Genomic DNA, 14,994 nt, shown 5'->3' on the forward strand with positions numbered 1-14,994 from the left:
CCTCTATAATCACTAGGGAAATACCAATTAAAACTAGATTGAGACACAATTACACACCCACCAAATACTGAAAATAAATAGAGGAAGGCTGCTAAGTGTTACAGAGGATGTAAGTTTCATCCGGTGCTGGTGGTGGTGAAAACTGGTTAAACTGTTTTAGAGAGCCATTTGTATCTTGTAGATTGGACCATTAACTTGTACTCTGCCAGACATTTTGTTCCTTGGCAGGTGTCAACATGTGTCTTCCAGAAGACATTCACTAGAGTTTAGAGCCAACTCTGTCCTTGAGCGCTTGCTGGGCGGTTCCAGCAGGGAGGCGCAGTTCGCTTACACCCTTGACCGCAGACCAGGCCTCCTCTGTTTGGGACGGCCGTGCTCTTCAAAGAACAAGCAGCTCTGCAGCTTCAGGAGAGCGCATGGGGCGCTGGGGAGGAAGGGGTCACCCCCTAGCCAGCCAGATTAGCAGAGTCAACCCTGGCGGTCGGTGGGGTGACACATGTGGCAGCCAGCTCGCCCTCCCATCTAGCCGCTCTGTTCATATTGGTCCTAAGCAGAGAGAATCAAATGTCCCTCCGCAGCAGAGTGCCTACACCGTAGCACACACACTTGTGTAATGCAAATACAAAACCACAAACCACTCATGACTCTCACACATGAAATAGCAAATGAAAGAAGCTGCAACCAAAGCAGTATACAGACTACCTCGTTCCCTGTCTGTGAAGTTTTAAAGAGTTATAAACTGGGCCGGGGTTTGGGCTGCACCCTCTGCGCCAGAGCACTGATTCCCATACGTGAGGCCTGGGTCCAACCCCAGCACCATGGAAAGAAAAACAGCCAGCACTGTATGAAGGGCTAGAAAGATGGCTCAGTGGTTAAAGGGGCTTGCTTGCAAAGCCTGATGGCCGAAGTTTGATTGCCCAGATTCCACATAAGGCCACATGCACAAAGTGGTGTGTGCGTCTGGAGTTCATTTGTAGTGGCAGGAGGCCCAGGCACACCCATACTCCCTTTCTATCATTGGTTCTCTCCCCCCTCTCTCTCTCTTTCTCTAATAAATAAAAATATTTTTAAGGCTAGAAAAATTGCTCAGCAGTTATGATATTTGCCTGCAAAGCCTAATGACCCGGATTCAATTTTCCAGTACTCATATAAAGCCAGATGCACAAAGTGGCACATGCATCTGGAGTTCATTTACAGCAGCTAGAGGTGCTGTAAATGGTGCACCTATTCTCTCTCTCATTCTCTCTCTCTTTCTCTACTTGCAAATACAGAAAATTATTATTATATATATATATATTTATTTGTTTTTTCACAGTACGGTTTCACTCTAGCTCAGGCTGACCTGGAATTCACTCTGTAGTCTCAGGATGGCCTCAAACTCACGGCAATCCTCCTACCTCTGCCTCCTGAGCACTGGGATTAAAAGCATGTGCCACCACACCCAGATTTTAAAATATTTTTAATGCGGCAGTGAGAGAGTGTGTGTGTGAGAGAGAATTGGTGCACCAGGGCCTCCAGCCACTGTGATTAAACTCCAGATGTGTGTGCCATCTCATGTTGCATGTGTGACCTTGCACACTGAGTCACTGTGTCTGGTTTATGTGGGACCTGGAGAGTCAAACGTGGGCCCTTAGGCTTTCCAGGCAAGTGTCTTAACCACTAAGCCATCTCTCTAGCCCTAAAAATATTTTTTTTTATTTTTGTTCATTTTTTATTTATTTATTTGAGAGCGACAGACATAGAGAGAAAGACAGATAGAGGGAGAGAGAGAATGGGCGCGCCAGGGCTTCCAGCCACTGCAAACGAACTCCAGACGCGTGCGCCCCCTTGTGCATCTGGCTAACGTGGGACCTGGGGAACCGAACCTTGAACCGGGGTCCTTAGGCTTCACAGGCAAGTGCTTAACCGCTAAGCCATCTCTCCAGCCCCCTAAAAATATTTTTTAACTGCATAAATTAACTTAAGACCTTACAAACTGAAAGTATCGTTACCCAAGAGACAAAGGGTGGAGCCCAGTATCGAGCCAGCTGTGGGGAGTTAGAGTGCTGGTAACACGCTGCATATTTCTTTTTTTTTTTTTTTCTTCAAATTTTTATTAACAACTTCCATGATTATAAAAAGTAGCCCATGGTAATACCCTCCCTCCCCCCACTTTCTCCTTTGAAACTCCATTCCCCATCATATCCCCTCCCCATCTCAGTCTCTTTTATTTTGATGTCATGATCTTTTCTGCCTATTATGATGGTCTTGTGTAGGTAGTGTCAGGCACTATGAGGTTTTGGATTTCCAGGCCATTTTGTGTCTGGGGGGATGCTGCATGTTTCTTGACCTGGGTGGTTGTTACATGACATGCTCATTTTATTACAAGATAACAAAATGTTCATTTACGTGCAATTTTTAGAGGAGGATGTCTGGGATAGAAACCAGGATTTTGGGCATGCTCACCGTGCACCCTACCTGTGAGCTCTGCTCCCAACTTTGGTGAAACATCTATGTTACATTTATTTTAGTTTTGAGAGAGAAAGAGGCAGAGACAGACAGAGAGACAGGGAGAGAGAGCGGGAGAGGGAGAGAACGGGTGCACCGGGGCCTTTCTGCCACTGCAAACGAACAAACGCCAGATCCCTGCGCCCCCTGGGGAGCGATGTGTGGCGCGCAGGCGCACACACGGGCCAGAGGAGTAAACTGCGCGCACGAAGCGCCGCGGAGGCAGGTCACGGTGGCGCCTACCTTCAGGCAGCTGGGCCAGGTGCTGGTAGGCCTGGTGCAGGTTCTCGCGGCACGCCGTCACCAGGTCGTTCAGCAGCATAGACAGCGCGGGGATGATGTCGTTCTCTAAGAAGCCAACTCTGCAGAAGGAAAGGTAGGCTTACACTTAACAGGACCGTCTCTGGGCAGCATCCAAGAGCCAGCCTGTGGCCCTGCTGGAATCTGAGTCCAGGCTGAGGCCAGAGAAGGCACCGCGTTTACAGAATCCCCACAGGCCGCGAGAGCTGAGTAGCTGGTGGGTCATAAGAATCACACAACCTGAGACTCCACAGTGAATCCCAGGTCAGCCTGGGCTGGAGCGAGACCCTACTTTGAAAAAAAACGAAAAGGGGTGCTGGACAGATGTTAAGGTGCTTGCCTGCAGAACCTAACAAACGGGGTTCAGTTCCCCGGTGCCCATGTAAAGCCAGATGCACAGATGACACATGCATCTGGAGCTCATCTGCAGCAGTTCTTGAGGCCCTGGTGTGCCCATTTTCTCTTCCTCTCTCTCTCTGCTTGTAAATAAATTTAAAAAAAAAAGAATCTGCTATTTCTGATCTTTGGCTCTTAACTCAGGTTCATTGTACTTATTTTTACCTGTTTGAGCCTCAGTCCCGCCATTTGTGGCCTGGGTACAAGGCAGTGGAAACCAGTAACATACCTTCCTTGACCGGTGGGAGTGAGCTCACCATCTTTGTGACTCCAGGGGAGAAAGCTCATAGGCTGACCCCTCTCAGCCTTCCTCGCTTCTCTTGTCTTCTCCCAGCTGAGTGTGAGTTTGCTGCCAGCCAGCGGCTACCCACTGCATCTCTGTGCGCCTATCATGCTTGTTACAGTTACGTATGAATTAATTAATACTGGGTAAGCCAATTAAATGAAGAGTTGTTTCTAATTTCCTTATGGAAAAAAAAAAATGTTGAGGGCTGGAGAAATGGCCCAGCAGTTAAAGCGCTTGTCTGCAAAGCCTAAGTACCCAGGTTCAATTCACCTATGTAAGCCAGCTGGACATGGTAGCGCACACATCTGGAGTTCATTTGCAGTGGCTAGAGGCCCTGGCACACCATTCTCTCCCTCCTTCCCTCTCTCGCTCTCTCTCTCAAATTAAAAATAATAAAATTAGGGCTGGAGAGATGGCTTAGCAGTTGAGCGCTTGCCTGTGAAGCCTAAGGACCCCGGTTCGAGGCTCGGTTCCCCAGGTCCCACATTAGCCAGATGCACAAGGGGGCACACGCGTCTGGAGTTCGTTTGCAGAGGCTGGAAGCCCTGGCGCGCCCATTCTCTCTCTCTCCCTCTCTCTGTCTTTCTCTCTGTGTCTGTCACTCTCAAATAAATAAATAAATAAATAAAAATAATAATAAAATTAAACTTTAAAAAATAAATATGTAAAAGAGAGAACCAAAGCTGCCCATCAGAACCATGATTTAAGCAAAAAGAAAAAAAAGACAATGGGAAAATTCACCCAGTGAACCCAGATCCAAAAGAATGCCTGAGTCTCACACAAGAATTAACAAATGTTTTAGCATTTATGTTTTGGGTTCAAGGGAACAGTTTAAAGAAGCTATATTATTTCTTTGATTCCATGAATTTGAACTACTGCTTTTAAGTAACCAACTGGTTGCTGGGCCTAACAGCATGTACAAAGAAGGCTTTTGAGGTCACATCTGTCAGGACAGAATTCAGAATGGGAAGTCATGTGTGAATCCCTCAGCTAACGCGCAGGACATGCCCAACCAACTGTGCTACTGTGGCTTTTGGTCATGACTTAACCCTAAGGCATGTTTTTAATTGTTCTGGAGGAATAAAACCACAGTGGGACATACAAATTGAATGGACCTTCTAGTTGCTGGGTTTTCCTGGTTTGGTGCCCTGTGACCTACTCCAAGTTAGGCGTGCTTTGAAAATGCTGTCAGGCTGAAGAAATGGCTCAGCAGTTAAATGTACTTGCTTGCAAAGCCTGATGGTCTAAGTTCCATTCCCCAGTACCCACCTAAAACCAAATACACAAAATGGTGCATACATCTACAGTTTATTTACAGTGGCTCCTCTTACTCTCTCTCTCTCTCTCACTCTCTTAAATAAACAAACATTTTTAAAAATACTGCTCAGGAGGCTAAGGCAGAGGAATCACTGTGTTTACTGCATCTAGAAGCTGTTTGTGGGGGCAGGATTCAGGGTGTTCTCAGATCTCTGCCTCCCTGTGGGACCGGGGTCACAGGTGCGCATGGCCACCCCCACCCACCAGCGTTCCCGTGGGGTCTGGAGATGTGAATTCTGGCACCTAAGACCTCTTCAGGACCTCATGCTTCTGTGTTTACTTTCATTGATGTTTAAATGTCTTTACACTTTTATTTGTGAGGAGAGACTGTGTGTGTGAATATGAGCACACCAGGACCTCCTGCCACTGCAAAAGAACTCCAGAAGCACACGCCACTTTGTGCATGGGGCTTTATGTGGGTGCTGGGGAACTAAACCAGGGCCAGCAGGCTTTTACTGCTGAGCCATCTTGAGCTCTCTGCTGAAGAATGACCTCAGCTTGGCTGGGTGTGGTGGCACACACCTTTAATCCCAGCACTCGGGAGGCAGAGGTAGGAGGATCGTCGTGAGTTCGAGGCCACCCTGAGACTACATAGTGAATTCCAGGCCAGACTGAGCTAGAGTGAGACCCTACCTCAGGAAAAAAAAAAAAAAAAAAAAAAAAAGACCTCAGCTGATGTGGTAAAGCCCCTGACACAACCGCTACCCCAGGCTCTAACCAAAATGCTGGGCGACATATGTTTGAGGTGTAAAATACAAAGCTTTACAAAGGAAAGGGACATCTGAGCAACAGGGGAGGCCATCAGCTTAGACCAGATGTATGCTTTGTAGTTGGTGCTTTAACACTTGCATGGGGACAGGAGCCAAAGCCAACAGTCCCTGTGAGGATCCAGGATGGGGAACTGAGCTACTCAGAAAAACCTTATGAATGGCAAAACCATTGCAAATGTGAGAGCTGTACTTTCTGACTTCAACATGGGAAGCCCAGAGCTTGGAGCTAATAGAAAACTTAGTCTGGGGCTGGGAGATGGCTCAGCGGGTAAAGGCACTTACTTGCAAAGCCTGCTGGCCCAGATTCAGTTCCCTGGCACCCATGTAAAGCTAGACCCCAAAAGTGGCATATGGATCTGGCATTTACTTGCAGTAGCAAGAGACTCTGGCACGCTCATGCACACACGTGTGCACGTGCCCACACATACACACACACACACATGAATAATTTTTCTTAAATTAGTCTGGAACAGCTTAGCATGCTTGAGGCCCTGGGTTTAACACCTAGCACAAGGGTAATTACTCTGGAGCCTGGTGTGGTGGCGCACAACTTTAATCCCAGCACTCGGGAGGCCGAGGTAAGAGGATCACTGCGAGTTCGAGGCCACTCTGACTACATAGTGAGTTCCAGGTCAGCCTGAGCTACAGTGAGATCCTGCCTCGAAAAATCAACAACAGGACAGACTGGCCTGTTGGACCCCTGCTCCCAAGCAACCAAAATCACCCCACAGAGAGGCTTGTTTGTTAAGGCCAAATAGAAGACCTGTCAAAGACCAGTGATATGGACAAGAATCCAAAGTGCTCAAGGAGAGATTGCTTAGTGGTTAAAGTGCTTGCCTGCAAAGCTAAAGGACCTTGGCTCGATTCCCCAGGCCCCACATAAGCCAGATGCACAAGGTTGCACATACATCTGGAATTGATTTGCAGTGGCTGGAAGCCCTGGCGCACCCATTCTATCTCTCTCATTCTTGCTCTGCCTCTTTCCCTCTCTTAAATAAATACATAAATAAATAATAAAATATTTTAAACTGTTTAAAGTGTGACATTGGTTCTCAGAGACAGCTGCACACCTGCCCACGTTGTGGGTTGCCATGATGGAGAGCACCTCGGTGGTCTTTATCCGCACCAAGTCGTCACTGTCCCTCAGCAAAGCCTTCAGGCTCCTCAGGCAGCCTGTGGAGACGGGAAAACCATTGAACATTTGCCACCCCAGAAATCAACTTACCCAGAAGAACGTGTGACCCACCATTGGACAGGAAGAAAGTACCTGACAGGGAGTTTGGGAGATGTCTGGGTAAACTGCTTGCCACGCAAACATGAAGACCAGTGTTAGATCCCTATCACCCATGGAAAATGCCCAGCGTGGTGCTGTGACCCTGAAATCCCAGCACCAGAGAGGTGGTGGTGACAGAGAGTCCCTGGGACTCACTGCCTAGCTCGTGTGGCCAAAATCAGTGAGCGCTAAGCTCAACGAGAGACACTATCTCAAAGAGTAAGGTGGAAGGGAGAGAGTTAAGGAAGAATTAAGGAAGATGCTTCCCACACACACACACAAACAAAAAAGAAGCAGTGCTTTGGTTTGGGAGGAATCAAAGGAGTTATGAAGCATTTGAGAGTCACAGAACCAAGCATGGTGGTGCACGCCTTTAATCCCACACTCCAGTGGTAGAGGTAGGAAGATCACTATGAATTTGAGGCTAGCCTGGAACTACAGAGTGAGTTCCAGGTCAGCCTGGGCTACAGTGAGATTCTACCTTGAGAAAAAGAAATAAATTTTTAAAGAAATCACAGAAGGGGCTAACACCCAGGGAACCGTCTCCTTTAACCCTCCTCAGAAGTTTCCTGGTATTCTTCCAACTAGTGCCTCCTTTCTGCCACAGGGTTAAGAAAATGGCCTTTATGGGGCTGGAGAGAGATGGCTCAGCAATTAAAGGCACTTGCCTGCAAAGCATGTCAGCCCGGGTTCAATTCCCTAATACCCACGTAAAGCCCAGATGCATGATGTGGTGCATGTGTCTGGAGTTTGGTTGCACTGGCAAGAGGCCCTGGTGTGCCCATTCTCTATCTCTCTCTCCCTCTGTCTGCCTATTTCTCTCTCCCAGATAGATAGATAGATAGATAGATAGATAGATAGATAGATAGATGGACGGACGGACGGATGGATGGATGGATGGATGGATAGATGGGTATGGTGATGCACGCCATTAGTCCCAGCACTCGGGAGGCAGAGGAAGGAGGATTGCCATGTGTTTGAGGCCACCCTGAGACTACATAGTGAATTCCAGGTCAGCCTGGGCTAGAGTAAGACCCTATCTCAAAAAGAAAAAAAGGAAGGGAAAGGAAATAAAATGGCCTTCGCTATTTCTTTGATCTCAGGAGAGGCATAAGGTCAAGTTAGAACCCTGTCCCAAACTAGCCACATGACCTTGAGTGGATTACATGCAGGGATGCAAGCTTTGGCAAATAAAGGTCCAGCTTAACTCACAGATTAGGGTCCCTTAGACTCACACCCCATGCTGGACTTTGGTTTTCTTATCTGTAGTTTAAGAGCAGTCCCTGTCATGCAGGCCCTGTACCTAGGGTACCCATTGAATAGCCACCCTTCTGACTGAAGCGATATCCAATGTCTGAACCACGTCAGGACCCCAGTCATGACCGCCTGGCTTATGACCCTCTCACCTATGTTGATGGCCTCGTAGACGTAGTCAGGGTCATGCATGAGGTCACACAGGGCCACCAGGGCTTTCTGCCTTGTCCTCAGGTCCTCTACCTGCAGCTCCTCGTTCAGCTTGGGCAGAGCCCGACAGCCATAAGCAGTGGCAGCCTTTGTGGGGTCAATGTCGGGAGGCAGGTACATGGAGATCCGGGTGTGAGCCATCTTCCTGTGCACCTGCAAAGGGCTTTCAGCATGAAGCTCTGGATTGACCACTGATGAAAGAAAAAAGAAAACCACTGTTTTATTACTATTGTCATTTAGAAATGACTGTTCATCCTCTGAACTGTGAGGGGGAATGTTTTTACTTCCATTTTACAGATGAGCAGGTTGAGGCTGACAACAATAAAGATATTGATCAAGGTCCCAGCTTCCCAAATTGCAAACTTCAGGGCTCCCCATTGCTCAGTGACAGAACAAGCCACAGCGATACTTTGTACACTGGTCCCTTAGTCCCAGGCAACAAAAGGGCACCACAGGGCTAGGGAGATGGTTCCGTAGTTAAAGGGCACTTGCTTGCAAAGCCCATCAGCCCAAGTTCCATTTCCCAGTACCCATGTAAAAGCAAGATGCACTAACTGACATGTGCATCTGGAGTTCATAGGCAAGAGACCCTGATGTGCCCATTCTCTCTCTACACAAATAAATTATTTTTTTTTAAAAAAGAAAGAACAAAACAGGACTGGAGAAATGGCTTACGGTTAAGGCACTTGCCTGCAAAGCCTAAGGAAGCATGCCCATATAAACCAGATGTGCAAAGGTGAGGCGCACAAAGGTGAGGCAAGTACAAGGTCGCACATGCCCACTAGGTGGCGCAAGTGTCTGGCATTCAATTGCAGTGGCTGAGGCCCTGGCGCACCAAGTCTTTCTCTCTCCCTCTCTCTCAAAAAAAAACAAACAAAAAAAAAAAAAACAGGGCTGACGGCAAGGTTAGTAGCTAAAGAAGCTTGGTTACAAAGTCTACTGGCCCAGGTTCGATTCCCCAGTGACCATGTAAAACCAGATGTACAAAGTGACACATGCATCTGGAGTTCATTTGCAGTGAGCAGAGGCCCTGGAGCACCTTTACACTTCCTCTGTCTCTCTCTTGCAAATAATAAAAGTAAAAAGAACAAAGCCGGGCGTGATGGCGCGCGCCTTTGATCCCAGCTCTTGGGAGGCAGAGGTAGGAGGATCGCTGTGAGTTTGAGGCCACCCTGAGACTGCATCATGAATTCCAGGTCAGCCTGAGCTAGAGCGAGACCCTACCTCAGAAAACCATAAATAAATAAGTAATAAGTAAATGAAAAGGATAAAATAGACGAAACAAGAAATCCCAAGATGACCTCTCCACATGGTGTTTGTGCTGTGACCACAATAATTAATATCTAATTCAATTACCCTATAAAGGATGTGGGTCATGCACATTCTCCAATTGAGGAAACAGATTTGGGCCAAGGAATGGTAAAGCTAGAAATCCAAGTCCGGCTCATGAACCTTTCAGGACCCATGTTTGCTTACAACACACCTATAAGAAAGAATTGAGGTTCAAGGGTGGTTTATTCTTTTTTAAAATTATGTGAAGCTCACTCTTTCCTTTCCTTCTTTCTTGTAAATAGTTATTTATGAGAGTGGAGGAAGGAGTGTGAGCACTCCATCAATCATGGTAGAGTACGCCTTTAATCCCAGCACTCGGGAGGCAGAGGTAGGAGGATCTCCGTGAGTTCGAGGCCACCCTGAGAATCCACAGTGAATTCCAGGGTCACTCGGAGGGCAGGGGGAGGAGAAGGACCAGCCTGGGAAGGACCCGGCCCTACCCGGGGCGCCGCAGGCTCGGGAGCGGACTGGACTCGGGCACGCTCCGGGAGTCCCTCCAGCGACCGAAAGGCGTGACTTGTGACGTGCAGGCCCGGGTCCCGCGTCACCGGGAGTGGCCGGGTCAGGAGGCCCCTGGGCCCAGGTCCCTGGCCCGCCGCGGTGGCCTCACCTGCCTTCTCCGCCCTTGGGGTCGCCTGCTGCCCGCCAGCCCGAGGCGCGCGCCGGTTGCCGGGCGACCAGGTTGCTAGGCAACCCCGGCAGCGTCGGCCGCTTCCTGCTCGGCGCGCCCAGGGCCCCCACGGCGCAAGCGCACGGAGAAGGAGCCGATCTGAATTCTTCATCCCGCGCCGGGGGGAGACCTGGACCACCCCGCCCCCCCCCCCCCCAGCCTGGGCGGAACAGAAGGGAAGGGGCTTGTCTGCGCGTTTCTCTTTACTGGGTATGTTGAATGCTTTTTTGCTCATCAGAGTTGGGGGTAGAGATAAGGAACTCAGCAGAGAGGGGCTGAGGCGACCGCTCACTGGCTACAGGGGCTCGCTTGCAAAGCTTGCCGACCTGGGTTCGCTTCTCCAACACCCACATGGAGCCAGATGCACGAAGCGGTGCTCATAGATGCGTCTGGAGTTTGTTTGCAGTGGCAGGAGGCTCCGGCACACCCATAGCCTCTCCCAATCCATCTCTCGCAAATAAATTATTAGTATTAGTATTTTACAGATCTCAAAGAGGCTCGTTTACTTCGCCCGTATCACACACAGACATGATCCCAGGACTGCCGCACCCTGGTTTACCATTCTTGTTCTGTAAACTGATCACTTCGTTAATGGTTAATGGGCTGGAGAGATGGTTCAGCAGTTCAGGTGCTTGCCTGCGAAGCCTAATGACTGGGGTTCGATTCCCCAGTACCCACATAGATCCAGATGCACATTGTACAATGTATCACATGCATCTGGAGTTCATTTGCGTTGGCTAGAAGCCCTGGAGTGCCCATTCTCTCTCTCTCTCTCTCTCTCTCTCTCTTCCTCTGATTGTAAAGGTTTAAAAGAGAAAGTTTTTTTTAAGGACATCAGCTCTTTCTGTAGATTGCACACATTCCTAGCTGAAATGGTTGTTCTCAAAAGTAAACCAGACTCAGCACGACCTGGTCAATTAACACCCTCACATGCCACACACACACCCCATGGTCTCAAGGTGTGGTGATGCATGCCTGGCGTCACAAATTTAGTGGGTGACAAGAGGATTGCTTGAATCCAGGAGGGTGGTACCACCCACATCAATTTAGCAAGACTCTCGCCTAACCCCTAGACACACACACTATAGTGAGACCACACCCAACTCCCTAAGTAATCCTCTCACAGCAAGATCTTGACTCTGTCAATTCTGTTTCCTTGTGTTCCTGGTGCCAGGCCCATACCAAGAAGCTTCCAGAAAGTGTAGAACAAGTAAGTAGTTAAAAAACTATTATTTGCAAGCAGAAAGAGAAATAACCGAGAATGGGCACACTATATCCTCCTTGCCACTCCAGACGAACTCTAGATGCATGCCACTTTCTGAAGCTGGCTTTATGTGGGTCCTGGGGACTCAAACCCAGGCCGTGAGGCTTTGCAATCTAGCTCCTTTAGCCACTGAGCTCTCTCTCCAGCCCAAGCTTCACAACTTGAAAGCACTTTCACACCGCATACATTACTTCATTGCTGAGACAGAATGCCTGACAGAAACAACTTCAGGAAGGAAGAGTCGGCTGAGCTCAGAATTCCAGAGTTCAGACCATGGTCGCTTTGCTTCCTGTATTTTGGCAGAACATTAGGGAAGCAGGAATGTGTAGAGGAGAGCCATTTACTTCCAGGCATACCAGGAAGCAAGAGGGTGTGGGATGAGACAGGAATCTGCTAGACTTAATATACCTCCAGGACTCCATTCCCACCCATGCCCCCCCTCCAAAATGACCTGCTGCCACTTAAAAAAATTTATATTTATTTATTTGAAAGACAGAGAGAGAACTCCCGCCACCTCGTGCATAAGGCTTTATGTGGGTCCTGGGGAATTGAACCTGGGTTCTTTGGCTTTGCAGGCAAGTACATTAACCACTAAGCCATCTCTCCAGCCCCTAGGTTACTTTTTATTTTTACTTATTTTATTTATTAGAGACAGAGAGGGGGAGACAGAGAGAGAGAGTGAGTACGGGGGCACCAGGGTCTCTAGCCACTGCAAATGAGCTCCAGACACATGCGCCACCATGTGCATCTGGCTGACATGGGACCTGAAGATTCGAACCGGGGTCCTTAGGCTTCACCGGCATGTGCCTTAACCACTAAACCATTTCTCCAGCCCCCTAAGTTACTTTTTATTAAAAATATTTTTTTAATTTTTATTTATTTATTGGAGATAGTGAGAGAGAGACAGAGAAAGACAAAAAGAATGGGTCTCCACTGCAAACACCAACTCCAGACACATGTGTCACCTTGTGCATCTGGCTTATGTGGGTTCTGGGGACTTGAACCTGGGTCCTTTGGCTTTGCAGGCAAGCGCCTTAATGGCTAAGCCATCTCTTCAGCCCCCTCAGGTGCTTTTTTATTATAAAAACAAAATGCCTGACAAAAAGCAAATTGAGGGAGGAAGGTTTGTATTTGGCTCACGGTTTGGAGAGTACAGTCAGTTCATCATGGAGGAGGGGCGTAGGAGGGCAGGCACCTCTCAGCTGTCATCTGTCACCTCCATGACAGGAAACAGAGGTGAATGCTGGTGTTCTGCTGGCTTCCTCTTTTAATTTCCTTTTTATTCAGTCAGGGACCCCAGCCTAGGGGATGGTACCTTCCACATTCTAGGTGGGTCTCCCCTTTTCAGTGAAACCTCTCTGGAAAACACCCTCATAGACACACTCAGGGGTGTGTTTCCATGGTGACTGTCCAGCCAATCAGGTTGACAGTGAGGATTCACCATCACACTGAGCACTGGCTTTGCTGTAGAGAATACCTCTGAATGTGGGTTATGGAAACAGGTATGGGGGCACCCACCTTTAATCCCAGCACTCAGGAGGCAGAGGTAGGAGGATCGCTGTCAGTTCAAGGCCAGCCTGGAACTACGGAGTGAGTTTCGGCTCAGCCTGGGTTAGAATGAAACTCTCCCTTGAAAAAAAAAAAAAGTTATTTACTTGACAGAAAGCGAATGGGCACGCCAGGGGCTCTTGTCACTGCAAACAAATTCAAGATGTATGTGCCTCTTTGTACAGTTGTGGAATTCAACCAGATCCAGCAGGCTTTGCAAGCAAGTGTCTTTAACCACTGAGCCGCCTCCCCAGCCCCTTTCTGTCAAAATCTATTCAGCCCTGCGGGCAGACATGCCGATTGCCAATCAGAGCTGGTCTCCTGCCCTCTCACCCTTCCAGCTGCCGCAACAGCCCAAGCCCCTGGGTCTTCATGCCACTAAGTGCATGCGGACGCCAGGCACGGTGGCACGTGTCCCTTATCCTAGCACTCCGGAGGATCGGGAGTTTGAGGCCAGTCTCAGCTACATGGCCACTTTGAAGTCAGCCTGGATGACATGAGGCCCTGTCTCAAAACACACATGCACATGCACAGAGAGAGAGAGAGAGAGAGAGAGAGAGAGAGAGAGAGAGAAGGCCTGCAGCTCGTACTGAACCCTCACGTTTCTGAGCTCCTTCCTCCAAGATGAGGACCACCTGTTCACTCACCCAGACAAGGCCTGCCTCTCTGTTCTCAGAGGAGCCTGGTCTGCCAGGGTTGACTCCCTTCCTGCTCACAGCCCCAATAAAGCCTCATCTGTATTCCCAGCACGCACGCCCCAGGCTCATTTCTATTGTTTCTACCGCCAAAAGAACCCGTGCCTCAAGCAACCATGTGACCCTCACAAGGAAACTTAAAAGTTGCCAGGGACACTTTATAGCTGAGTTAAACTGAGGTTTGGGGTGGGGAGAGGATAGGCAAATCATCTAGATTTACCCTGCAAACCTCTGGTACGTTTTCCTCTGCTGAAAACTGAAATACATGTGTAACATTGTGATGAGAAATCTGCCCGTTGCTGTCTTTCAGAGGGTCATGCCCTGAAGGATGGCTCCAGCCCTAGAGCACCCTTTTTTTTTTTTTTTTTTTTTTTCCTGCGATAGGGTCTCACTCTAGCTCAGGCTGACCTGGAATTCACTATATGGTCTCAGGGTGGCCTTGAACTCATGGCGAACCTCCTACTTCTGCCTCCCGAATGCTGAGATTAAAGGCGTGCACCACCAAGCCCAGGTTGTTTTTTGTTTTTTTTTTTGTTTGTTTGTTTTGTTTTGTTTTTTAAAGGAAGATGCTGTGAAGACCCCTGGGATGGGAGTCAGGAAATCTGGGGTTCCAATTCTAGTCGTAAATCATTAGGCAAGTCTTGTTCAGTGTGTGGGCCCTGGGATTAAAGGTGTGCGCCACCAAGCCCGGCCCTATTTACATCATTCTGAATCCAATACTTTCTAGAAATCATATGCCTGGCGTCTGGAACTCCTGCTGCAAAATTAATTTCCTTGATGAATTGGTGTTTAAAAAATATAGCTGGCCGGAGTACTGGAGAGATGGCTTAGTGGTTAAGGCACTTGCCTGCAAAGCCAAAGGGCCCAGGTTCCATTCCCTGGGTCCCATGCAAGCCGGATGCACAAGGTGGCGCACCTGGAGTCTGGAAGTCTGTGAAGAAGAGTAAAATAATGGAGGTTCTCTCTCTTAAGGATGCTGTGACTCCCCAGATCTAGATACGGGGTTATTAGGACCTCTGAGATCACCTAACCCCATACACAGCTCCCTTTCCAGTTGAAACCAATGCAGAGGCACTCTGTGACTTGAGCCAGCTTTTTTTTTTTCTTTTTATAAGTTTTCACTGTAGCTCAGGCTGACCTGCAATTCACTATGTAGTCTCAGGATGGCCTCGAACTCACGGCGATCCTCCTA

General features: G+C 48.6%; 1 protein-coding gene across 4 annotated transcripts; it reads right to left on the reverse strand.

Moving 5' to 3' along the window:
* Positions 1-2,193: 2,193 nt before the first annotated feature.
* Positions 2,194-12,806, reverse strand: Rsph14 (radial spoke head 14 homolog). 4 transcript variants are annotated; one of them, XM_045133029.1, is made up of 4 exons: positions 12,700-12,806; positions 8,236-8,484; positions 6,627-6,729; positions 2,194-2,849 (listed from the first exon to the last, which is right to left on the reverse strand). In XM_045133029.1, the coding sequence occupies exons 2-4, from the start codon at positions 8,432-8,434 to the stop codon at positions 2,507-2,509; spliced, it is 645 nt and encodes a 214-aa protein (XP_044988964.1). In that variant the 5' UTR covers positions 8,435-8,484; positions 12,700-12,806; the 3' UTR covers positions 2,194-2,506. The 4 variants fall into 4 exon arrangements, with proteins under 4 accessions (XP_044988964.1, XP_004672842.2, XP_044988963.1 ...); XM_004672785.2 differs by lacking the exon at positions 12,700-12,806 and adding an exon at positions 10,236-10,306; XM_045133028.1 differs by lacking the exon at positions 12,700-12,806 and adding an exon at positions 10,066-10,154.
* Between the last annotated feature and the right edge of the window lie 2,188 nt (positions 12,807-14,994).

Source organism: Jaculus jaculus, chromosome 13 (assembly GCF_020740685.1).
Source record: "Jaculus jaculus isolate mJacJac1 chromosome 13, mJacJac1.mat.Y.cur, whole genome shotgun sequence".
In the NCBI taxonomy this organism is placed as follows: Eukaryota; Metazoa; Chordata; class Mammalia; order Rodentia; family Dipodidae; genus Jaculus; species Jaculus jaculus.